The 27,569-nt window shown below is 38.6% G+C and overlaps 1 protein-coding gene across 3 annotated transcripts in view; it reads right to left on the bottom strand.

The window, feature by feature from the left end:
• LRP1 (LDL receptor related protein 1) overlaps positions 1-27,569 on the bottom strand; it is a 336,417-nt gene that overhangs the window by 189,115 nt on the left and 119,733 nt on the right. For all 3 annotated transcript variants that reach the window (XM_034419253.3, XM_034419254.3, XM_034419255.3), the window contains 3 exons: positions 17,007-17,126; positions 14,681-14,809; positions 13,791-14,054 (listed from right to left, as the gene is read on the bottom strand). In XM_034419253.3, the coding sequence (XP_034275144.2) occupies positions 13,791-14,054; positions 14,681-14,809; positions 17,007-17,126 (513 nt within the window). The remainder of the gene's footprint in view (positions 1-13,790; positions 14,055-14,680; positions 14,810-17,006; positions 17,127-27,569) is intronic.

The following is a 27,569-nucleotide window of genomic DNA, read 5'->3' as shown; positions in this document are numbered from 1 at the left end:
TTTTCATGACCTTTCATGCCACAGCAACATGAATCATTGGAGTTGTTAGGGTGGTTTTTTAATTTAATTTCTATTTTTTTTAGCATATGGCACGTATTAGCCAGGGATCACCGAAGTGGCTGGCTGCCTCTGTGAAAGGAACTTTTTTGGGTGGTGTTATCTTTACCTGCAGGACGCTTGAATGCCAGTAGGTAATCGGGTGAGGCTCCTTTCCTGTCCCTACACGATTTATTCCCTCACGGGAATCGAGCTGCCGAGCAGCGGACCTCAGCAGAGCGCAGGCTCAGAGTCTTACCATGTGAGCCACCGCGGCCCCCCAGTTGTTAGGTTAGTAATATGGTTGTTAATGGGAGAAGCAGCTTCACTTAACAACCATATTAGTTATTAGGTTAGTAATATGGTTGTTAAGTGAAGCTGCTTCCCCATTGACCTTACTTGCCAGGGAGTCACAAAATGTGTTCACGTAACCCCAGGACAACTGCAACCTTCATAAATATGAGTTTAGGACCCAGTTATCTACAGGACCGCCTACTACCACCAATAGCCTCCCACCCGCCGGTACACTCTCATAGAGAGGGGCTCCTCCGGGTGCCGTCAGCCAAACAATGTCGACTGGCGGCCCCCAGGGGGAGAGCCTTCTCTATGGGGGCACCTACTATCTGGAATGAGCTTCCCCCGGAGATACGGAGGATCCCGGATCTGTGCACCTTCCGCCGCACTCTCAAGAGCTTTTTATTCCACCAGGCGGGCCTGGCCTAATCTTTTCCCTTTTTCTTTTTAATATGAAAATTTTAATCTGTTTTTAAATGATTGGGGTATTTTAAATCTGTCTGGGCCAATTTGTTTAATTTGGTTTTATTCTGTTTTTAAATTTTGTATTTATGTATTTTATCGTTTGGCTGTTCACCGCCCTGAGTCCTTCGGGAGTAGGGCGGTATATAAATCAAATAAAGATAAAGATAAAGATGAGTCAATTGCCAAGCATCTGAATTTTGATCATGTGACCCTGGGGATGCTGCAATGGTTTAAGTATGAAAAACGGTCATAAGTCACTTTTTTCAGTGCTGTTGTAACTCTGAATGACCACTAAACAAAATCAAGGGTTACCTGTAACACATACTCATGTGAACATGACTGCACTCAGACACAAAAGAACATTATAGTTTATATACCAAAATGCAATTTGTCCTGAGGCATCTCTTTTCCTCCCTGAGAACCATTGCTTTTGCTTCCTTTTTAATTAACAGCAGTTTTCTATTATATCTAAACTCTGTTAGGTATTGTATTATGTCTAATTATTATATGTAACTTCTAAGCTAGGCTTTAATTTTGATTAAACGCATGCCAGACTTCAAATGGGATAGCAGAATATGGACGGGGGTTAAAGAAGCCGTCCCTGAGATCTGTAAACAGGATTTAGCAGCCATCATGATTCAGAACTGGACAAGCCAAGCCTGCCTGAACAAAAGAGGTAAATATAGAAGAGAATGTGGTATTCTATAAATGGTCCATCTACAGAGATACAAAGCTTACCAGCTTTGTGTTCTGCAACTTCAAAGCTCTCTACAAGATTCCAGAGTGGACACAAAGGACAATGCCCTGGACTATCTCAAAGCCATTCATAAAATTTTAGAGAGTTTGTATGAAAAGTTTGATGAGCCTGTGAATATAGCCTGGTTGATGTTCGATTTCTACAAGTTCTGTGCTGTAATGACTGAGATGTTATAAACCCCACCCAAAAAAAAAAAAAAAAAAATCAGGAAGACCAGCCAGATAAACCTCCTCACTAAACTCTTCTGAATAACAGAAAGATTTCTAACAGTTGCATCTCCCCCACCTCACCCTGAAACCATTCTGATGGCTCCTCTCCAGGCTTATCTCTACAATGGCTTTTGCTCGGTGCAAAAGGTCTTGACTCCTAGCCAGAGGCTGACAAGCAGCTTCAGCCAGGGGTCAGCTAGGATTCTTATCCTGTCTTGACTCAGTGGAGAAAGAATGGAAGGTAAATAGTTCTCAGGTGAAGGCTAGATTACATTGGTTTTTTTTTTTTTTAAAGGGCTGACGGAAATTGAAGCAAATTGTTGCTGCAATTTGACCCACGATCCTTCCCCGCCTTCCATATTGCTGGTCATCTACGATGTCTCATTTAATCAATTATGTAAATGCAGAAGCAAGATCATAACTTTACTCAATGTATATTGAGTGACTGTGATTATACTATCAGTAAAGTGAAGTAGCGAAATAAGCCACCCAAGAAACATGTAAAATAATAATTGTGGTTTAGTGAAACAAACTACCTATATAAACTATCCATAAACTATGGATGGAAAGTGATTTATTGAACTAAACTATCTGTAAGACTAATCACAGTGTCCCTGGGATAATGACATTGTGGCTAAATCAAAGTTATTTTTTTTTAAAAAAGGAGAGAGAGAAAGAAGCCGATTTTCTGATAGCCACATTTATGGGACAGACCAATAGGGACCACATGGTAAAATGCAGAAACTGCATTTTCTGCATTTACCATAGATTAGGGGGATTGGGCTCAATGAATGAGCAGTGCATCTTGCCAATGTGTAAAAAATAAACAAGATAAAATATAACCGTATTGCTAAACTTTCATAATCATATGAAAGAAAGAAGGGTTGTTTTTTTCACCAATTCTTCTCCAGCCTAAGGTGTTTCCATCTTAATTATAATAATTTTAGGACAGGATTTCCCTCCAAAATTATGATATTAATGTATGTCATTATTAGGCATATGGTACACACCTTGCTCCCTCTGAAAGAAAATATGAATAAAACCGAGCTAGTCTTTCATGTCTTCTGTGAGTTTAGGAAGTGAAACTTTTTGTTCTCATGATCCTATCTGCAAGAACATGTTCGCAATATGGAGCTAGCAGGGCAACCTATCTGATAGTTCAGATTACTTTCACAGAAGTCCCAGGATGATATATTGTGGTCTATATACCCAGTGCGCTTCCACCTTCTCATTCTGTGCAACTTAATATAAATGCATTTGTATTTTTTTGCTATAAACAGAGGCATAGAATCAAAATCACGTGAAGTATTAGCACCGCTTTATAAAGCCTTAGTAAAGCCACACCTGGAATACTGTATCCATTTTTGATCACCACATTACAAAAAAGATGTTGAGACTTTAGAAAAAGTGCAAAGAAAAGCAAGTAAGATGATTAAAGGCCCCGAGACTAAAACATATGAAAAACAGTTGCAGGATTTGGGTTTGGCTAGTCTAGAGAAAAAAAAGGACTAAGGGGGACATGATAGCAGGATTCTAGTATTTGAGGGACTGCCACAAAGAGAAGGAGGTCAACTTATTTTCCAAAGCACCAGAGGGCAGGACAAGAAACAATGGATGGAAGCTAATCAAAGTGAGAAGTAACCTGGAATTAAGGAGATTTATATGATCTGAAGAGAAACCAGAGTATGAATTAAGGAGAAACTTCCTAACAGTGAGGATAACAGTTAGGATAACTTCCTAACAGTAGAACAGCTTGCCTTCAGAAGTTGTCGGTACTTCATCACTGGTTGTTGTTTTTAAGATGACAGTCACTTGTCTGAAATGGTATAGGGCAGTGATGGCTAACCTTTTTGCCATCGTGTGCCACGAGGGGTGGGGGGTGGGGGAGGTTCGCAATGGCCCGGTAGGCCTGTTTTTCTATCTCACCTGGCTCCAGATCCTCTCTATGCATCTGGGGAGGGTGAAAACCGCCTTCCCCATTCCCCCAGAGGCCTGAAATGACCCATTTTCCAACTCCCGGTGGGACAGGAAGTAATGTTTTTTGCCTCTCTAGGAGTCTCTGGAGGCGGGGGACAGCAAAAAATGTCACTTCCTGAAAATCATGCACACCAGAGCTGAGCTGGCGTGCCCATTGATATGGCTACGTGTGCCACCTGTGGCAAGCGTGCCATAGGTTCGCCATCAGGGGTATAGGGCATAGGTGTCAAACTCGATAGTGTCACGTGATGTATCACAATGTTTTTCCCCCATTTGCAGAGCCGGGTGGGCATGGCCTATTGGTGATGCATCTGGCCTGCGGGCCGCCAGTTTGACACCCCTGGTATCGGGTCTCCTGTTTAAGCAGGGGGCTGGACTAGAAGACCTCCAAGATCCTTTTCAGCTCTATTCTGATTGAGTTAAGAAGCAGGCACATGATGCACCACTGTGCTGCTGTTGTTCAGTACCACTGCTGTGAGTGGTTGCAAATGCAAGGCAGTTGTCAGGTGCCCAAAACACAATCATGTGATCATAGGGTATGTGACTATCGATACTCCAGAACCAGATCCTAAATAGCCTTGTAACTTCGAACGGTCGCTAAGCAACAGATTATTAAGCAAGGTCTATATGTAGGGTATATGTATCTAGGGACACAGTGGCTCAGTGGCTAAGACGCTGAGCTTGTCGATCAGAAGTTCGGCAGTTCAGCGGTTTGAATCCCTAGCACGGTGTAACAGGGTGAGCTCCCATTACTTGTCTCAGCTTCTGCCCACCTAGCAGTTCAAAAGCACGTAAAAAATGCAAGTAGAAAAATAGGGACCAGTTTGGTGGGAAGGTAACAGTGCTCCGTGTGCCTTCGGCGTTGAGTCAAGCTGGCCACATGACCACGGAGACGTCTTCAGACAGTGCTGGCTCTTCGGCTTCAAAATGGTGATAAGCATTGCCCCCTAGAGTCAGGAACGACTAGTACGCATGTGCGGGAGAATCTTTACCTTTAGCTATATGTAGGAAAATCATATTTACAAATTTATATCCATATTGATTTTGTATCAATTTTTGGCATGACTTTACCCCAAGAATTGTGAAATATAGTTTGAGGAGGTAATAATTCTCTGTTAGAATCTCAAGGCCTCTGTTTCCAAGGAGATTTACTGACTCCTAGTCAACTGAAGCCTATACTCCATATGTATCATTTGGAGAAATCCGTTTCTCTCCTTAAGCAAATGGAGATGCCCTGGCTGGTTCAATTGATATCGAACAATGATGCATTTATTACCCAAGAAAAGAAGCAGCTGATAGGGAGCAAAATCCAATAGTCACAAGAAGCAACAGAACCAGAGTTTCAAAGGTAGTTTCTAGCTTCTCTAGCAGACCAGAGTTGCAACGGTGTTAGCAAGCCACTGTGTAGGTCCCTGGATTTTAACCTATTTCCATAAAACATGATATGATATGTTCAGTCTGGAAATTATGTGTTTAAGGTAATATAATGCTAAAGCTTTGATGGTTTTTTATTCAAATATGGTTTGGGACTCATCAAATCCCTAACTAGCACTGGAAGGCATCCATTTAGGAGAGGCTATGTTAATGCTACCATATAAAGATTTTTTTTTTTTTTTTTTTTTTGGCTTTGCTTTGCTTTGCTTTGCTACTTCATCCAAAGGAAAGCTGAAAAACAACATTTTTTTGGTCTCACAAATTTCAACTTTTTTGGTCACTGCAGAGAAATCATTCCACATTCCGAAACAATCAATGACACCTGGCATCCTTTTCTCTCCTCCCTCAAGTGGGGAATCACCAGCAGCTTCTGGTAAATTGAACCAGACATGGAAATGAAACTAGTTCAATCCATATATTGGACAAAGGGGAAAGGGGGGGGGGGGTTGGTGTGAGCTTTCCTGTCTGATCTAGGGAAATGAAAGATCAGTAAAGAAAACAAACTAAGCCCCCAAATAACCACGGTAATATCCCTTTTACTATTTATTTCCTTAGATTCTTTCCTTAGAGTATAAGGGTAGATGCAATGTTTTGGGAAGAAATGTTGTGATATTTGGGGATGTTTACCCAGCCACTGAAATACAAAATTGGAACTCAAGTTCAACTCCTTTCTCATGAATCTAAATTAAAGCATTCATAATCCATGGGGATGCTCTATAAAATTCTTGGCTAAATCATGATATATTCTGTCTACCACATTCTCTCAATCTATGATTGAGGATGGGTCGAAGACATTTATTCCTCTCATTACCCTCTGCTCTGCCTCAGAAACTCTATCATCCCACCTCTACTTAGAGAAAGCCAGACTGCCAACCTGACCTTGGGACTAGGAAAGTAAATATAAATCATTTTAAAATCCATTCTCCACAAATAAAGCAAAAGCACTCAGCAAGTCCAGCAATCCTGATCCAGAAAGACAAAAAGAAGAGAGGAGTAGCATATGGACCAAATATCTACTGTACATTCCTGAAATAAATCCAAAGGTAAGATAGAATGGTTCCAAATAACTAGTGAAAAAGAAAGTTATCCATAAAACAGCAGCAACAGACAATAGCAAATGTTATGAAATGCTAGAATATGAGAGGCCAAGAAGGAAAACTGAATACCATTTAGCAATTCTCTATGCCTTTTAATAGTCTGTGCCTTTTAATGAAAATATGTTTCATGCATTAAGAACCAAGCTCAGGATTCCCAGAAGGAAAAAAAATATGTTAAAGCACTTTATGTATATAGATGCAAACCATGAAGATAAACCACTTGGGTACAACTGGAAAACAAACAAGGTTTTATTGTATGGACTATTCAGCCCTGAGCCAGGGATCTTTAACTTTCTGCTGGCAAGAGTAGTCTTCCATTTTAATCCGGAACTTGGAAGGTCTCTGTCAATGATATTGTAGATTTTTTAAAAAAAACATAAACACTTTTCAATAGTTCAGAAATAGCAAGTAATTTTGAAAATTTATTATAAAATTCTTCCATCAAAGAGCAAGGTATAGGAATGGATGGATAGCTCAGCCGAAGAGCATAAATCGAAGAACATCATTTCCCTAAAACATTTAAGGAGATCTTTCAAAACCCTGAAGAATTGCTGCCTATCAGCATAGATTTAATTTTGAAAAATGTGGATTTCTCTCAAATGCCCACCAGGCACATCTCATAATTCACAGATGTTACGTATATGTATCAAGCAAGCCTTATTTTAAAAAATAGGATTAAAGAAATAATTGGTGCTATTATTGTTAATTCCACCAAAATATTCACTTTAAAAAAAATAATTTGTGGTATGAGTAAAGTAGCAGAACAGCCACAAGAAAGCAACTTTCCTCATTCCCAAATAATGGGGTAAAATAAAGGAAGACTACAGCCAAATTATATCTTCCTGCCTTGGGAATATTTTTTTCTATTTTTAGGAAACATTCTGGGTAACCAACTGTCTAGTTAGTATACAAAATTATTCCAGTGAGATCTGGCTGCTTTCCAATAGCATAGTAACTGCTTACTCTACCCAGTTTTAATAAATAAACAAATATTAGTAGCAATGGACTGTCATAAAAGCTAATTCTCCAGACAATGAGGAGAATCTCAAACAAGCACCTAGCTTAAGATACTACAAAGAAATCATTGCATATAATGGATTATTTCTAGCATGAAAGCCCTATGGCCGTGATGGCGAACCTATGGCACGTGCAGCCATATCAGAACCATATCATACTGGAAGTTGGCAAACGAGCTGTTTCTGGCCTCTGGAGGGCCTCCGCGGAGGGGAAGGCCATTTTCGCCCTCCCCAGACTCCTAGAGAGGCACTGGAGCCAGGTGAGAGAGAAAAACGGGCCTACCAGGCCATCGTGTGCCAGGAGAAGGGGAGTGGGGGGAGGGTCGCATGCGCAGGGCGCATAGAATTATGGGTGTGGGCACACGCACGCGCGAACCCCCCCCCCGCCCCCGCTCCTGGCATGCAATGGCAAAAAGGTTAGCCATCACTGCCCTATGGCTTCCAAAGATCTCATTGCCCTGGGAAAGGCAAGGTACATCTTAAGTCATAAGCCATACACTAGTTCTGATCAGCAGATTGTCTGACATTGGATACATCTATGATTTGACTGCAGGAAGGAAGCTGGAGGTGGTATGAGAAAGGTTGACAATATTTACAAAATCCAGCCATAATTAAAAGGCTGTAATTCCCAGACTACTATTTAAAACTAACTTGTCTCAAAGCAACCTTAGTATTAACGTCCAGAAAGCATACATTTCTCCACAGCCAAATCAGCAAAGAGGTTAGAAGCTATACAACATTGCTTATCAACTGCAAGGATAGGGAACACTATCTGCCATTCACCAAATGATATTTAAGAAGTCCTTTCTTGCCACCTTTGGGGAAATAGAATTTAGAATTTAGAGTGTGAGGTTAGAACCAGAGTCACCAGGTGGAAGCTCTCTCAGCCACACAGCTTATTATCACCAGGTGACTTTGGATCAGCCACTGTCAATGATATTCCAGATTTTTTTAAAAAACACAAACACTTTTGAATAGTTCAGAATAGGATCAGCCACTATATCTGAGTCACAATCCACCCTATCGATTTAAGCAGGAGACCCAAAGTATTTTCATAGGCAGGATTTGAATTTTACAAATGGAGAAGTCAAGCTATAAATCTATAAGGGGAAGTTTTTCAATACTACAAACAATGAGTGGACAAATTTCTGGAAGCACTCATGGGCTGGGTAATAATATGGAACTAAAATAAGACAAAATGTTAACATAATGCCTGGTAGTTACATTAGCCAAATTTACTTAGACCAAAGCATTTACCATTTACCAGTTGGAAAATTGTGATTTTCTGTATTTTCCTTTTTTAAAAAAATCAGTGCAGATTTAGCACTGCCTATAAACTAGCTCACTGTCACCCCTAGTATTGCTGAGCAACATCCACGAACAGGATGTCAAAATCTGTAAGACGAGAACGCAATGTTGTGATAAAAACCATACCTGCTTGCAGTAATCTTGGATGTACTGAAGCAGGCCATCACACTTGTCATCTTGCAGTATTTAACTAACACACACACACACACACACACACACACACACACACACACACACACAGGCCAAGTCTTGCTAAATGGGATAGTTTAGAGTAGGGGTGTCAAATTGGATTTCGTTGAGGGCTGGATCAGCATTGTTGTTCTCCGTGGGCTGGCCATAGGCGTGGGGTGGGGAGAGATGGGACCTGTTTTGGCCAGCAGAGTGTTGCAGGAGGCCGTCCAGGCCAAAAATAAAGGTTGATTGATTTGCCAAGGCCTGAATAGTCCTCACAAGCTTTCCTAAGCATAGTGATGTATCTGTAACATAGCAATGCTATTTTCTGAACCTATTTCTCAAAATTCTGTATTAACAGAATTTGCTTTTCCAATCAAAAAGGAAGATTCAACATATACATCTAGATAAAAACGTTGTTTCAATTTCTTACTTTGATTTCTGGCTGCGGCACTTTTCTCTGATATTTAAGTGGCAGCACTGCTTTTATCACTTAGAATTCTGTGAGTTGAAGTCCACAAATCTTAAAATTGCCAAGGTTGGACACCCTCGTTATAGATGGAGTATGACCTGTTCAAGTGAAATATTGTAACAAAAAGCCACATTCTACATCGAAATAATGACACGTGATGGCTTGATGGCTTTTGATCAGGGCCTCACCTATCCCACTTCATTCTCTCTATCATAGTGTTTTCTTTACTTACTACAATAGCTAACTGAAACACCAATTGTTGGGACAAATAGCTTCCAAACATGAATCAAAAAGTGATCAGATAGTATTTTTAAAATTCTGTATTTCTTCCTCTTTAATATTTGTTAATATTCTCCCTCTCATCCAGATGTTGCCGTTTTGTCTTTGTCCTTTTCTCAAGAACAAAAGAACATTTGAACCATTACTTGAAGGAATAAAGATCGTGAACATGGAGCTCGATACCACTCATGTAGAGATAATCGTGGAACATCATATATTATTCTTTAAAACACACACAAAAAAGCTTAGCATTTACATGTTCTTCCAACTGCATTTCCTACTATAACGTCACAAATGAATTGCAAAGACTCACATCTAATGCTATTGCAACCTTCCTGTTTAGGATTCTGTTATGACCTATCCGTTCAGGAACAGAGTGTAGAAATAGATGAAATTTTGGGAAGACCTGTACATGTTTTCCCCACCCAAATGCTTTGTTCCACTTTAACATCAGTTAGCACCTTTTTTTTTTTTTTGGGGGGGGGGGGGGAGGGGGGGAGGATAAGGCTATTCCAAATAAATAAGAAAATAACTAGTAATTCCTCGATCAGGAAGCATGCTTATAACTGTTCTCTTAAACACTCAACCTACCCTTTCAATATATCAAGATGCTAGGCAACAGCTCAGCACAGCCGATATCCTGTTGATACCACACACAGGGGAAATGTTAATTGTCTCAAGGACATATTTGTATTTATCCTGGTCATCTGCAACTTATTATTATCATTCAATGACCTTTTTCAATATTTTGTGACAAACCAGTTTAAGAAGCTACAGTAGAAGTATGTCATTTCCATCCCTTCTTTCAGATTTAAAGGATTCAGGTTATTTTTGCTTGGCAGAAGAATGGGGAGAGACAGCTGTTGGCAGGATGGGGGAAAGAGATGGATATATTTCTATCTTATTCCTATTTCTTCTAAAATTGAAGATTAAACCTGAAAACTTGCTACCAATTCTTAAATGGTACAATATCTAAAGAACCAAGGGGCATATTCACAGCCCAACGTAATAGTTTGGTAACTTTAAACCACCATGTCTGTTTCATTTGAAGAAACAAATCCAAGGAGAATTTTCAAAGCAGGAACTAGGAAAGGGCAAATTTTGTTAACATAAATCAATACCGAGTTCTTAGAATACAAGCATACTGACAAATTTCTGCAGAAACTCCACAGGCATTAAAACATGAATCTTGCTCAGCTGGACCCAAGATCTATCCCATTTACAAGAAGAGATTCCCAGGTGGTCTCTCATCTGACAGAAAGCCACCATAGAAATTGAGTGAGTGGGAGAAATATAACTATTGAAAGAAATCCACATGGCCTTCAGTTTCTATCCCCAAAAAGCTAAGCTACAGAAGTGAATGGAACAGGGTGAAGAGAGCAGCACATACAGAATTCTGATCTACTTAAGCCACAGTTATTGGCAATAGAAGAGATTCCTCTTTTGTTAAGGCTCCTTCCTTGCCTGCCTGTTATGAAAAAGATCAAGCCATAAATAATTAGCAATATTTCCTTACAGCATCAGAGCCAAGAAGACACAACCACAATCTGCACATCTTATTCTATATGAATCATCCTGATTTCCAAATGGCTTGAGATTTTATTGCTCAATCACTACTTCCAAGTTGAGAAAGAGAGTCTATTTTGCCAAAGGTTATTCAGCACTAAACTCAGTAATAAGCAAAAACAATACATGGATGTCACTTGAGCAACCCAAGGGATGTCTCTGAAATTACACAATTTCCTGGCGGGAGAAGGGGGAGGACAAGGCTAAACAGAAAGGGACAACAATGTCACTGGAGGAAGAGAGTATGCAACACATCAATGAAAAAGTACATATCTTTTATTTTAAAATCAATTTAGGCAGAGTTTTCCAAAATTTTCTGAAATGTGGCCACATGCCTAAACTATTCTACTATTAAGAGGAAGACAAGATACACTAGTTTAATCTAAGTGTGGTAAATTTTCTTGTATGGAATATACAAGAGTAGAACATTGGTGGATTATATGCCAGACATGGCATGGAATACTAATACACACCACAGCATTAGAATAGGTATACAGTTTTGCGGGTATATCTTTGACTTTTTCTGTGGATGGATTTAGGAGGAATAACTTTACCATCAATTCTTCTAGGCCACTGACTTCCTAACACAATGTGACAATGAAACAATGAGTGCAATTGCACTTTAAATATGGATCAGAGAGGGTCTCTATGCAAGGAGCAATCAATCTATCAGGATCTTGGTTCATGAAAAAAACAAAAATCTAACTTGGCTTCTTTTCCCCCTGGGATTTATGAACTCATTCCTGTCCAAGTATCCCCCAAATCTCATGTATCTGAGAACTTCAGACAAAAAAGATGCATTGTCAAAAGAAGGCACAGTGTATCACATGTCAAACTCCATTTAAAAAACCAAGACATTGAATTGGGCTTCTATCTATTCCTTTAAGAACTTATTTTAATCTTCTGCCTCTTGCTTCTTTTTCTATCCAACAATACTTTTTTTTTATGATAAATTATAGGATGCTATGAATTTTCCTGGATGTGGTGTAAGAAAGTTGCCTTGACCCAAAAAATTTCACTTCCCAATGCAATAACTGCAAAAAGAAATTTCAGACATCTGTGGTGGCTCAGCACTTTTATTTTTACCCATTCTTAAATGGATTTAAATTGCAGGGCATTGCAGACCTAGCAAGTAAGTATACCACATTCAGAGTATGTATACACCAGTCCAGAGTTTGGTATCCACTTATGGTCTACATATGTCAGAATTGTCAAAGAAGATACCGGTATGGCGGCCTTGTTGCTTCAGATTCAGGGACCATCAAATCTGTGCACATTCTTTCCAAGAAGAAATATTACCAATGACTAAAAATAAATACAACTAAAATAAAAAATGAATAAAATGAAGAATCCAAAAACTCCATCCAATCCCTGGAGATATAGTATAGAACAGGGGTCTTCAACCCCTTGTCCGTTACCCAGTGCCAGGCCACAGCCCACTTGCAATTAGGCCGCAGAAGTGGTGGGCGAGCGCAAAGCTGCATTTGTGAAAGCCGCAGACGCACAAAATCATCCCCTCTTCTCCCCCCCCATGCCAACACCGCTGGCCGCCAAGCCAGAAAGGTTGGGGACCACTTGGTAATTTTTTTGTCAGCTTTTTTTTATACTGGGCCACTGAGTGATCTTTTCATACATACATTTTGGAAGATCTCATTCAGAGTATATTTACTCTGAAAATCAGTTTATATTTCTTTTCAATTCTACTAGATATTCTCTTTAGTCCGTCTCTTATTTGTACCTTTTAATAAAAAAATAATCTAAAAATGTGTCTCTTTATATCCCAGACCATATTATATACTTTAGTCAGTGAATGAGACTGAGAGCACAAATAAATTTACTCAGACATGATTGAGAAGTTGAACTGGTAATTATTTTCATCAAGGTAGACCTGTGAAGATCTACAATTCCCTAATCCCAGCTCTAGACTAAAAATTATGGCGTTTCCATCGTGCTACAGTTATTTCCTTGGTTCTCCACTTAGATTTTCTTAATCCTAAATATTGCTCTGCAGTTTAATCAGGTACAAGTTTTACATTAAAAATAAAGTCCAGCACATTTTGATAAATTAAAAAGATTAAGAATTCTTTATAATTAAGAATATTCATCCCCTGTGGACTGTTTTCCAATCTTTTCAGGGGAGATTTCTTCATTATAAAACAGAAATATGCAAATAACTTGAGGTCTATGAACAAATATTTCCCAAATGCTTCCTCTTTTACTTCTCTGATTCATTTCAGTTGTGATTAAATAAACGTCAAAAGTTTTGCCAACCAAGGAGATAAAATCCTATCAGGTGGTATAGGAGCCATAGTATTCTGTGGTGCTCCCTGTTCTCAGATGGAGATTGACAGAGAGTGAATTTACTAAGAGATCCTTCTTCAGATCTGTCCAGCAATAGAAAGAGTGAGAAGGAGGATTTCTGTAGGAAGATCAGGAGCAGGTAAAGGAGGCTGTGGGGTTACTATATCCAAAATATTTTTCTTCCACAGCCATATGCTAGAATCAGAAAATCAGAAAATCTACAACAACTGGCATAAACCAACAACTATTACACACACAAAAAAAACCCAGAATTTTTAAAAAATCAACCATATTACCTCTTTCTTTAAAGTCAACCAGCCCTTTGTACCTTAAGCATCAGATATCTCTCCATAAGAATAAACTGTAATTCTATTTGGTGGTATTGAAATAGAATAAAATGCTACTTACGATGCAAGTTGAGAGAGATGTTGATAGTCCATTCTTCAACAAACCCTTTGAGGTTAGGGATTTTGGCACATTTGAGAACCGTCTGGGGGGAACTGTCACCAACATGGACCCAGCAGACTGTGTCTTCTATGTAGTTGAAATCCATGGCAGTCGTTTGTTTGGTGCTAGTTGGGCTGATGTTAGAGACAGGCCCACCATTCAGGTAGGTAGCCATGATGTTCTGAGAATTGGCAATGAGTAGAATGGGTGGTCGTTCTACTGGTTCTGAGAAGAAAAGAACATCCAATAGAAAAGTATGGTCAAAGGGAAGGCCACATCTTTCTTCAAAGAGATACAGAGGAAAAACTTCCCAAATATGCTTGCGAAGGGAACCTCAAAGTAACAAAGACCAACAATGTGTATACAGGATGAGTTCTTTTCAGTAATGTAAAGAAAACCAACAAAATCTACGTGGAGACTTTTAAGCAAGGGAGATCAGAAAAAGAAATCTGCTATCACAGGAGCAGATTCTCACGCTGACGTGATTCCTATCACAAATTAAAAAGAATGCACAAAAGAATGCAAAAGAAGCACAAATTGGGAACTTGCGCTTCTTATAAAAACAGCAAATTACTAGCAAGCCAACTTCATTCAAGGGAGTAAAATTCAAAATTTTAGGAGTAAAAAGCATTTCATGTTATTAACATTTTCAAAGTTTCTGAAAATTTTTTTTAAAAAATGTGTAGTAATTTTTGCTACAGAAACCAATAAAAACCAATAGCTGCGTTTTCACCAGACATACGTATATTTGTGAGAAATTGAGCTATCAAATGGAGCTTTGGCACTTAAAAAATAAAGTGGCAGCCATGGCCTACAAGATATTTAACCAGGAATAAAAAGAAATGATGTACCGTTCTTGGCTTTGCAAGATTTGTGATCAGGCTGGAGCAGATATCCCTCAACGCAACTGCATGTGTAGGAGCCATCATGGTTAGTGCAGGTTTGGCTACAGGTGCCGTAAATAGAACACTCATCAAAGTCTGTTGGAATTAAGCAAAAAAGGATAATTAAAGAACGTCAGGAGAGAAATACTTATTTTAGTTACTGTTAGTTACTACAATTTACACACCATTCAATCCAAATCATCTTACACGAATAAAAAAAAAAAAACCATAAAAAAACCAACTAACAAAAGTGCCCAGTGGAAGAGAAATTCAAAGTAAAAATGCTAAGGAGGAGGAGGAAGCTTTGCCTGTTAGATTTATATCCGACCTTTCCTGCAGAATATCAAGACGGCACACACACCTTGCTCCAATTCCCGTACATCAACAAGCTACTTGTCATCCTTGACTATACATGGGTTCCTCTGGCTGAGCTGGTGCGCAATTTGGGGTTCCCCCTGGACTCACAGTTCCTGCTCAAGGAGCAGGTGGCAGGTGGGGGTGGGGTTTGCACAGATTTGTCTTGTGTGTCAACTGTGACCTTCCTTGGACTGGGAGGCCTTGCTCATGGTTATTCATGCCTTGGTCACCTTCTCGCTGGATTACTGCAATGCCCTTTACATGGGCTGCCTTTGAAGGCCCCTTGAAAGTTACAACTACTCGAGAATGCAATGGCGTGGGTTATATTGGGTGTTCATACATTCGCCTATGTTGTATCTTGGTATAATGTAGGAGCCATGGTGGCACAATGGTTAGAAGGCAGTATTGCAGACTGACTGAGCCCATAGCCAAGAGCTCGATTCCGACCAGCTCAAGATTGACTCAGTGTTCCATCTGTCTAAGGTTGGTAAAATGAGGAAAGGTAAAATGGGGACCATATGCTGACATTGTAATCCACCCAGAGATTACGGTAAAGCACTATCAAGTGATATATAAGTGTAAGTGCTAGTGCTCTTGCTATATTCTGGTTCCCCATTCCTTTCTGTGTGCAATTCAAGGTGCTTGTTATCACTTTTAAAGTGATAATTTTATTTCTCATTTTTCTTTCTTGCATCTTGTCATTTTTAAATCCACTTTCAAATCAGCTTTATTCTTGTCAGATAAATCTTGTTAATCTTGTTCTTCTTCCATAACATTTTTAAACATAGCCTATAAATGTAGACACTCTTAAAATTAACTTTTGGGTCCAATGTTCACAAATACCCTTCAGTGTGTCCAATATTAAAATATTTTTGTTTCATTCTGTATTTGCAAGTTGACTTTGAGCGATCTTCTCCTTTAACTGTAATCAGAGGTGGGTTTCAGCAGGTTCTGACCAATTCTGGAGAACCGGTAGTGGAAATTTTGAGTAGTTCGGAGAACCGATAGTAAAAATTCTGACTGGCCCCGCCCCCATCTCTTCTCTGGCCCCAGAGTGGGGTGGGAATGGAGATTTTACAGTATCCTTCTCCTGTCACGCCCACCAAGCCATACCCACCAAGCCATGCCACATCCATCAAGCCACACCCACAGAACTGGTAGTAAAAAATTCTGAAACCCACCACTGACTGTAATCTTTAATTCCATCTAGTTCTCTATTTTTAAAGCCTTATTTTGTTATGTTTTTTTTAACAATTCAAAACAAAAGCATTTCCCCATGGAAATGATTATTTATAATTAATTCCAAAATCGTATTTCAAAATTATCTGTCCTCTTAATACATTTATAACTTTCTAAAATCAAAATTTTGGATCACTCTTTTGCTATTTATTTTTTTTTTTAAAAAAGACTTTAAATATAGTTAAATTTTGCTAAGAATTGAAGGAAATTCACCTGGTGCTATAAAACCTGTCAACCTAAAGATTCCTAACAGCTGAAAAGCAGTTAACAAGCAATTACCCAAAGTGATTAGAAAAGGAAGCATGTGAAACCATGTCAACTATGGTTTGAGAGCTCTAAACCCAAAGGAGCAGGTGGCAGCTGTATGGAGCACTTGTGGGCAATCTGAAGTTCTCTCCTTATCCAGAGAGGAATTACTGAAGAGGCAGTGTAGTTGCTGGTTCTTCCTTCTGCCACCGTCATCGGCTCTGCTTTTTGTGGAACATCTTTAGTCCATTATTTCTTCCACAGAAGTCAATTGCATCTCACATTTGTAAAGATGGGTTGTCATAGGGGAAAAAAATCTCTGAATAAGCATCTTAGAAACTGCAACAACCAATCTATCATTGTTCTTACCCATGAAGGAAGGAAGGAGAGTTTATGAATGAAGTTTAAGGAAACCCAGTAAATGTAGCCTATTTGTTCATTTTTCACTTACCTTTGCAACTTTTCCCATCTTCAGCTACCTGGGAGGAACTGTTACAATAGCATGTTGGTCCACTCAGAGTTGGGACACAATGGTGTTGGCAGCCCATACTTGAACAGTTTGCCAGAAGCTCTAAAAAGGAGGAGAAGTAATAGTAGTATCAGTTAGAGATATAGAAGGAAATTAACACTGCAGCTTTTCAGCAATTTCAACTCCTTGACTGGTAGTATTATATATCCATTCCTCTTTTGCATTAATATTCACAACCAGAAAAGTTCTACAGGAAACTCCAAGGTTTACCCTCAGCTACTGTAAAACCTCTTTAGGGTCAACTTAAAGTCCTGCTAATTGCGACACAAAAATGTCTGACTGTTTTTAGAGAATATGCTTGCCAAGCATTTATGAATTCTTGAGGTTCCTGCTGCCATGCCCTCTCCCCTCTGATTGCTGGTCACTACCCAGCATGGCCATTTGGCTTGAGCTAGTAGAGAAACAGGACACCTGGTTTCTGCAAAGATATGTGTTCCTATAATGCCTGACCTACACTTTGCTCCTGCATTCTTCAGGCATTACATGGGTTCCTTATAAACATTGATACAGCTGGTCTTCTGGAGGAACAACAGATTCATTTAATGTTCTTTCTTTAAAAAAAAACTAATAAACCTGTGAGCTCTTTATTAAAAAAAGGTGTTGGTTAAACTGGAAAAGAGTGCAGGTTCTGTCTCATCTAAGTGGATTAAAGGTTTACTATTGCTTCTCCTAACATGGGGTTTTTAATCTTCATGCTTTCTCTTGTTTTAATTTTTGGAGGCGGAATTAATGTCATTCTGCCTCTTCTTGTACTATTTTGTGCACACAAGGCCTGTCAAACCAGCGACCCACGGACCAGATGCGTCACGCATAGGCCACGCCCACCCCAGCTCCACAAAAAGACAAAAAATGTCGCAATATGTCACGATACATCACGTGACGCGATCGTGTTTGACACCCGTAGTGCACACCATGGGATATCTCCAGGTGCAACTGATTACAAACATTTGCTATCAGTACTGCTATCCAGCTTGAATATTTGGAAACGGAGTGAAATTAACAAGAGTTATATAAGAGTCCCTTTCCTAACCAGGTGATTGAAAGACTAGTAAACCTCTATCCAAAGAAAGTCCAGATAACAGGATAGTGGGTAGAAGACAACCAGAATGAAACAGGAGGGAACATTCTCAATGCATCATGTATCTCTGTCTGGCATCACTCTGCAGTCATCACCTACCCCACTGGCTTGTCAGCTGGACTCTTTTGGATACAGGTCTACCAGTTTTCCAGAAGACCAACTAACTAGCAAAGCCAAAGAAATTCTTATGCTTGAATTATCTCTAGTAAAACTGTAAGAAAAGGGCAACTCACAAGTCTTATTTCTAAGGCAAATTAAGAGTTCAGCCACCAGGGTACCACAAATTATGCCAGCACATTTTTCTGATGACTCAAGAACGAGAGGAATGCACAAGTAACACAGCTGTATGGAAGAGCTCTTGTATGACTTGTGCATGTATATTGATTGTACAATGCAGTATTCAGGAAAAATCTGGCTTCTATGGAGCACATAAAGTAATTTAGACTCAATTGCTATGCCACTTTGTGCTCATACATTTCAGCTACATCATTCTTCATTTCAATCATTCTTATTCAAAAAGAATGCAACTATGCTATCTTTTTGCTATGGAGTCTTTATGTAAATCCTTGTACTACTGATTTATCTGCATTTCTTACAATTATACTTTTTAAAACAGATTTTAAATTAAGAAAGCCACCAGGATATTAACTCAAGGATATTAACTGATAGCCTACCTATAAAATCTCATGCCATCTTCTAAATCTGCAATTGAGTCTGCACCCTGAACAAGAATGATGCCAGGGCACTTTTATCAACTTTTACTTGAATGCAAGTACTATTATTTATTAAATTATTTATTAGATTAGAAAAGACAAAGTTCTTGGTCATCTTGGCGCTCCCATATAACACCTCTCCTACGTGAGCTGCACTGGCTCCCAGTGGTCTTCCGGGTGCGCTTCAAGGTGTTGGTTATCACCTTTAAAGCGCTCCATGGCATAGGACCTAGTTATCTTCGAGACCGCCTGCTGCTACCGACGGCCTCCCATCGACCTGTGTGCTCCCACAGAGAGGGCCTCCTCGGGGTGCCATCAGTCAAACAATGTAGGCTGGTGACCCCCAGGGGGAGGGCCTTCTCTGTGGGGGCACCTACCCTCTGGAATCAGCTGCCCCCAGAGATAAGGAGAATCCAAGACCTCGGTGCCTTCCGCCGTGCCCTTAAAACCTTCTTTTTCCAGCAAGCCAGGCTGGCCTAACACTTTTTTAAATGTTTTTTTAATTATTTGTTATTGTTTTTAATCATGGGGCCAAATTTATATATATCTTTTTAATTGTATTTTAATGTTTGTAGTTTATGTTTTTATTTGGCTGTTCACCGCCCTGAGTCCTCAGGGAGAAGGACGGTATACAAATTTAAAAATAAATAAATAAATAAATAAATAAATAAATAAATAAATAAATAAATGTGGAGGTTTTCTGTTCACGTTCCAGGGAATACAAGTGGAGATACCTAGCGCATCTTCCTGTCCTAGATCAAAAGAAGAAAAGGACTATAGGAGGATGGCAAAGTACATAGCTTAATCCCTTGCATGAGTGTTACTCTATTCAAATTTGCAGTGCCTAAAGTACTGTATATTGAGTTCACTTCTACTGTGTTGAGAATATCTGTCTGTCTTCACATCAAAGGGATCTTCACATATTTGTTTTAAAGTCCTATGGCAAGTTAGAAGATACAACAGCATTGAACAAACTTCTTAAATGGCCAGCAAGTCTCCTTACTTACTTGGGCAAGATTATCCATGTGTGACAAACTTCCCAAAACAGCAAAAAGTATATATACTTGTCGGGCAAAGGGCAAGCTTTAAGTTCTATTTATGTGAGCTTTACTGGAGCCGATACTAAGGAAAAACTGCTGTATCCTCCTTTGAATAAGTCTTGCTTTCACTACTTAATTCCAAGTCTTCAAGTTTAGCAGGTCTTATTTTTTATTTTTTGGACTTCTATATTATATCTCCAAAATCCACTACATGAGTACTGTCTTCATAGACAAAGATGCCTCCAAACAGAAGAACATATTAATAAACTAAATGCATATTATCACAGCCACAGGCTATTAAATGCAAGGCCTTCAAGACCAATCAACTGCTATAATCTCAGCTTTCAAGAAGATTTTGAAAGCCAACACAAGTATACTTAACTTCCCAGTCAATCTCAGCATTATCTGAATACTTGGCTAAATGGCCTTTTAATTATCTGGGAAATACCTACCTCATATGGTAGTTTCCAGCTACACCGATGCTTGTGACATAATGACACTATTCAAATTACAACATAAAGGAGGAGGAAATATCAAATTGCTGAGAACACGTTCAAATGAACAGCAATAAGATAAGCTTGCCTAACTCTGATTAATAAATAGAAGCAGACTGGACTGTGGCATTTGTGGCTAACAGATAGTGATGTGCAATAATTGGATCCAAAGCTTTTCTGTGGCTATCCTAGCTAGGAATTCTAGAGGGCATGAAATTGGAAAAAAGCTATCCCGCTGCGTGAAAACAGGATCATATAATTAAGTCCCTCCCCACTGGCATGCCTGCAACTGTTGAGCAGTCTGCTCTCCTAAAGTGTCTCATCAATAGTCAGCCTGGCAGATCATTTACAATATCTAACTCTGCACGTTTGGCTTTCTTTTCCTCCCTTCTATGCCTGTTGTATCAAGTCACTTAGATCAAAGGCCCCAAACTTTTTGGGCACCGGGGACCAGTTCCGTAGAGAGAGGTTTTTCCGCAGACCAGAGGGGCTATGGTTTCACATGCTGCCTGCATCTTATGGATGGGTCTTTGCTTGTTTGCATGGTCTGATTTCTGGATGCTAGACCAGGGATTGGGGTCTCCTGACTTAGATGCTGTTTTTTATAGCAATAGCAATTAAGACTTATATGCCATGTCATAGTGCTTTACAGCACTCTCTAAGCAGTTTACAATGCCAGCATATTTCCCCCAACAATCTGGGTCCTCATTTTACAGACCTCAGAAGGAAGACTGGGTGGAAGGCTAAGTCAATCTAGAGTTGGTCAGGATCAAACTTCTGGCTGTGAGCACAGTTTGTCTGCAATACTGCATTATAACCACTGCGCCACCACGGCTCCTATATACTCAGCACTTAAGATGCTAAGAATGAAAGCACTCCCATATTATCATATGAAATGATCCTTATATCATCATCATCATCATCATCATCATCATCATCTGAAATGCCCTTAAATAAAACACACAAATAAATAGAGCTCTCCAAGGATGAAAAACTCTGTCTGATTTATTTGCAGATTTCCCAAGTGTGGTCAAGTACGTATGCTTGACCACACAATAGTTGAAGCTGCTTGTACAGAGGTGTCAAGTGAAACATGTAGTCTTATTGCAAACTTCCATTCCTTGTCTAAGACATTTTTTAAATAAAAAATATATTCCCTGGAACTTCACACATTTCCTGATACTTCATTCCTCCTTTACAAGCTTCATCAAGTGAATGTCTCACAGCCTCAATACTGATCAAGCCCTACCTCAGTTATTGTTAAAATGAAATATTGAACATTTGAAAGATGTTAAAAGCAATTCTGCAAGCATAGCACACATTCTTAAGGTCTGTGCAGATGCACAGAGAACAAGATTTATTATGCCTAATTTTCAAAGCTGGGGTCCTTGTTTAGAATGCCAGAGATGCAAGTCAATGAATCAAACACTAATTTAGCTTTTGTTTTGTTTTGTATATGCTTCAAATAAGCTGCTTTCTTTAAAAAAAAAAAAAAAAAAGCCCAGCATGCATGCATTAAATGACTTTTTTAAATTGAAAAACTGCTCTCTTCTGGAGAAGAATGGCAAAAGAGGCCACATGTCATCACTTGAAATAAGCCAATCAACTCAGCTGGCTTTTGCCGCAAACAGAAATACTTTGTTCACATACATCCAAGCTAGATCCCTTTGTTCCAGTTTGAAGACCTCTTAGAGAAGAGGTCTTCAAACTTGGCAGCTTTAAGACTTGTGGACTTCAGCTCCCAGAGGTTTGAAGACCTCTGCCTTAGAGTACGCCTCTTTAGGTGATATAATTTATTTCTATACCAGTTCTTGACCAAAAAGTCTCCATAGATTTTTATGAAGACTGAGGGATATACAAAAGTCAATGCAATCAAATATACAACCTATACTTTTAAAATAGTAATATATCAGTGACATATTTAAAAATTAAAAAATTAAAAACCAAAATGTGTGCCTTTACACCTAAAAGTAATATCCCTATAAACATACCAAACAATTGGCTTTGGGTGGTCCATACTGAACTGAAATGTGTATTTTCATTGTTTTGGTCCACAGTCAGAAAGAAGCTCAGCTGGATTTCCCAAAAGTGCTTTTTTCCAAAAAGGCAGCTGGACTTTCTTGTTTGTTTGTTGTTCTTTGAAAAAGTTTCATTTCTTGGAACCCCAACAAAGTCCAGTTGCCTTTTGGAAAAAAAAGCACCTTTGGGACAATCATGATGTGGATGACTGAGAATGTCCATGGACACTCAGCTGGATTTGTTACTTATATGGTTTAAATGTGGTTATTCTAAATCAAAAATGTGGAAAAGTGGGGGAAAAGCCAAAATTGAGGAATCTTATAAGCGTGGTAACATACTGAAAAATTTAAAGACTGTTTCATAGTAGGATCTCCATAAGTATCTCCCTCAAAAAATTTGGAAGTCTGAGATGTTGTAGACTTTTCTCATTTCTTCTAGTAGTTAGCAGTTCAAGGTAATGAAGATTGAAAATACCTCCACTTTCATCCTACGGCAAGTAATAGGGATGCTCTAAGGAACATCCAAATAGCACCAGCAATAGCACTTAAGACTTATATATCACTCCACAGTTCTTTACCACACTCTGGGTGGATTACAATGTCAGCATTTGGCCCCCAACAATCTGGGTCCTCAGAAGGATGGAAGGCTGAGTCAACTTTGAGGTGGTCAGGATCAAATTCCAGACTGGGGGTAGAGTTAGACTGCAATACTGCATTCTAACCACTGGGCCACCAAGGCTCTTCCGTATCAAATACTTCCTTAGGAAATTGTTATCAGCTATTTCCAGTGGGGCAATGACATCTCACCCTGTATAACATCTGATGTGTTATCCTAACATGAAATGTATTGAATGGAGGCATTTGTAACTGCCTTCCTGAGGAGTAGAAAAACATTAGAATAAACCCTACTGTGTATGAGCACTGAATATGTATATTTTCCATCCAAAGGATTAGGGGAAAAATGCCTAAATGCTTAGAGAGTTAGTTTGTGTGATGGGCATTAATTGACCACTTATGTCTGATATTTCCTCTGCCAAGTCACTACCTTTTTTTTTTTTTTGGGTTATACACTATGGTTGGCCAATCTAGTCAACAATCTTTTAAAGTCAATCTCAGTCTCAGTGCAGGAGATAAGAACCATGTTGGCATCAAACATCAGGACTGACCTCCATACCACCAATGTAAAGAGGGGAGAAAAAAATATGGTGACTCCCTTGTTGCCATAATGTCATAAATATAAAAATTAATTTTAAGAGGGCATGTAGACAACCCTGTTTAACACTTTTCTCTAATTGAATAACATCTGATGGAAGATTTGTGGGAGGTGCCTCTCATTATGTGTAGAAGGTATAGGAAGGGACTTTAAAAGACGGGAAGAAGAGCTGCTACGGAGGCAATGATGAAATAAGAGCCTTGGTGGCGCAGCAGACTAAAGCACTGTTAAGTAACACCAGCTGCCTGCAATTACTGCAAGTTCAAATCTCACCAGGCTCAAGGTTGACTCAGCCTTCCATCCTTTCAAGGTAGGTAAAATGAGGACCCGGTTTGTGGGGGCAATAAGCTGACTTTGTATAAAAAAGAACACCGCTTTGGGGGGGGGGGTGAAAGCCCTACTAAGCAGGTATATACAAAAGTATGAAGGCTATTGCTTAACGCATTTAAGCTGCCCTGAGTCTCCGGAAAAGGGCAGCATAATAAATCGAACCAACCAACCAACCAACCAACCAACCAACCAACCAACCAACCAACCAATAAATAAATAAATAAATAAATAAATAAATAAATAAATAAATAAGAGAGGCTTGAGCCCTGGCCATGAATACAGGATGAGAAAATGCCTCAAAACAAGACCCTCCCTAGTCAACAAAAAAATAAACCTAGCGAGGCAGAAGTACATTCAGAGTTGGAAGATTTTGTTACAATAAAAGTAGTTCTGATGTAATATGTATCGATTTCTTTATCAGCTGTACCTTGTAGGGCTGACACTCTTGGCCATAATATCTGTACCAAGTTTGATTATAATATCTGCACTGAGTTTGATTATTGGCCTGAGACAATATGTCTCAATATCTGTTCTTTGCATTTCTCTCATGACCAGGGCTTATCTACTGAATCACAGCAGAGATGAGATCAATACATCTCAGTAAAGTTGTTGTGGTTTTTTTAAATTCATTGGTATACTTTTGAATCAAAACCTTCAGTGATTTAGGATGCGATGACCTTGATGTTGAAATCCTGCCTATTTCAGATGGGAAAAAGCTGTTGCTTCCTCCCAATCCTCTAGTTTATTTAGAGGATATTGGACATAAAGCTTGGAGGAAAGGCCTCCAGGTTTTGTCTCTGCCAAATGTCTCAGAACTTTAATCTGCTAGTTTGCTTTCCTCTTTGAAACAAAACGTATATTTCATTTCATGTATACTCTTAGATTAAAGCTCCACTAAGCCTGGAAACTTGCTGAATGACTCTCAGTCAATCATTCAGTCTCAGCCTGATCTATCTGATGAGATTACTCATGGTGGTGAATGGTGATGGTGGTAAAATTAACTAGGCCATTGTGAGCAAATTGGCAGAAAAAATGGATGAACTTACAATGTATACAAACACATAGACATACTAAATCAATTTTGCTGTTGGCTTGTAAAAACAGAAAGCTATATTTAAAAGAAAAAGAAAATGTTCAAAAAATCAGAAGTGGACAAATCACTCCCCCCAGAATTTTTTTGGCAGCAGCCAGCAGAATTGCTCTTCCATTCACTCGACACTAATGGAATTACACACCATAAACAACATTTATTAAACCTAGGCCATCGGCACAGCTGTTTAGAAAAGAGTTGTTCTGCCTTATCCTCATTGACAATGGCAGGAGGGCTTTTATATAAGCTTTAAGCAAACACTCTTAGGAATTTTCTATTTGCTGAGCATACACATTCCAGCAGAAGGGGTGGCGACTATCTTCAGAGGTTGCTGATGGACACTGAGCCCATCCAGCCTCTCCTCAGAACAGCCTTTGATTGCTTTCATCTTTTCCATGCAACTATAAGCACTATATTCACAGCTGTATAAGCAACTGTTCACAGGCTCCGCCACAGGGAAGGATCTCAGACTGGAGCTTCATGAAGTTGTCAACACAACTGTATGGTGGCTAGCAAACTCTAGAGGCCATTCTGCATGACCCTGTCAGCCCTGGCTCTCTCATATTATAACTCTTAACCACCACTACCATACCACCCCTGCAATCTTGATCTGGAAGATGGATGATGCAGAGATTGCCAAAGAAAAAACATATTTCTTTATAACAAATACACAAGGGGGATGCATTTTGGTGTTTGTTTCTTTGTTTCTTTGTTTTATACAAAGAATTTACACTGCTTCAAGAATGTATAAAGCAGGGGTGAAATGTAAAATTTGTTACTACCGGTTCTGTGGGCATGGCTTGGTGTGTGTGGGGGTGTAATGTGACTGGGTGGGCATGGCCAATTTTTTCTTCTTCTTTTTTTTTTAACTTTTCAAAGCACTTTTTCTAATGCTTTGAAAAGCCTCTGCCGATCAGGCAACTCAGCTGGGATCGTCAGAGAAGCTTTTTAAAAAATGCTTTGAAAAGCCTCTCTGCCGATCAGGCAACTCAGCTGGGATCGTCAGAGACTTTTCAAAGCATTTTTTTTACCACCTCTTCGGCCAAGAGGTTGCAGAAAAAAATGCTTTGAAAAGCCTCTGCCGATCCCAGCTGAGCCACGTGATCATCAGAGGCTTTTTTTCTTTTTTTTTACTTTTAAAAGCATTTTTTCGGCCCAAGAGGTTGTAGAAAAAATGCTTTTAAAAGTTTAAAAAAAAAAAAAACCTCTGATGATCGTGCGGCTCAGCTGGGCGGGAGTGGGGGGGGGCAGGGATTTTTGCTACCGGTTCTTCGAAACACCCGCCGCCATCACTACCAGATTAGGCGATCCGGTCCGAACTGGGAGCATTTCACCCCTGGTATAAAGGTATCTCAAATGAGTGTTTGAAATGTAAAGAAGGAACTTTTTATCATCTATAGTGGACATGCGACAAAACAAATAAATATTGGAGTAGGATTCATATTTTAATACAGAAAATTCTTAAAGTGAATATAAAGCTAAAAATCAGAGAGTTTTCTTTTAGGTCTAATGGATAAAGACTTCCAAAAAAAACAAATTGGAACTTTGATGTTATATATGTTGATGGCAGCAAGATTACTTTATACACAAAAATGGAAAGAAACTTTGATTCCCACAATGGACAAATAGCTATAAAAGTTGATGGAGTTTGCAAAGATGGCCAAATTGACTGCTTTGATTAAAGAGAAGAATACACTTAATTTTGTTTCTACCTGGAAATTACTCTTGGACTTTTGTGCTTGAGGTGAGAAAAAAAATTAAACTTTGATTTTGGGTTTTGCTGATTAGATAGGTTTTTGTTATAGAAATGGCTAGTATTTATTATTATATTATATTATTATATTATTATATTATTATATTATATTAATTATATTATATTATATTAATTATATTATATTATATTATATTATATTATATTATATTATATTATATTATATTATATTATAATATTATTATATTATATTATATTATATTATATTATATTATATTATATTATATTATATTATATTTTATTATATTATATTATTATATTATATTATTATATTATATTATATTATATTATATTATATTATATTATATTATATTATATTATTATATTATACTGTATTATTTATTTACTTACTTACTTACTTACTTACTTACTTATTTACTTACTTACTTACTTACTTACTTACTTATTTATTTATATATATATTTATTTTATATACCTCCCTTCTCCCAAAGGGACTCAGGGTGGTGTACAGCCAGCATAAAACCCACAAATATAAAATTTAAAAAACAGTTTAAAAATATTAAATCGTAATAGTAAGAAGTCGAGGTTGTATGTTATTACCTTATTCCACTGCACCAAAATAAGTTGGAAGTCAATGCTTTTTCTTCCTTTTTCCCTTCTACTCTACACTTTCCTCCCTTCCCTTTTTCCTCCCTTATTTTCCCCTTATTTTCTTTTTCTTTTTTTTTTTTGTATTTTATATTTATATTTTGATAAACTAATAAAAATGTTGAAATC

This window comes from Pantherophis guttatus, chromosome 2 (genome assembly GCF_059756535.1).
Source record: "Pantherophis guttatus breed Tessera chromosome 2, ASM5975653v1, whole genome shotgun sequence".
NCBI lineage: Eukaryota > Metazoa > Chordata > Lepidosauria > Squamata > Colubridae > Pantherophis > Pantherophis guttatus.
Note: the sequence above shows the minus strand (reverse complement) of the source record. Positions and strands in the feature narration are given on the sequence as shown.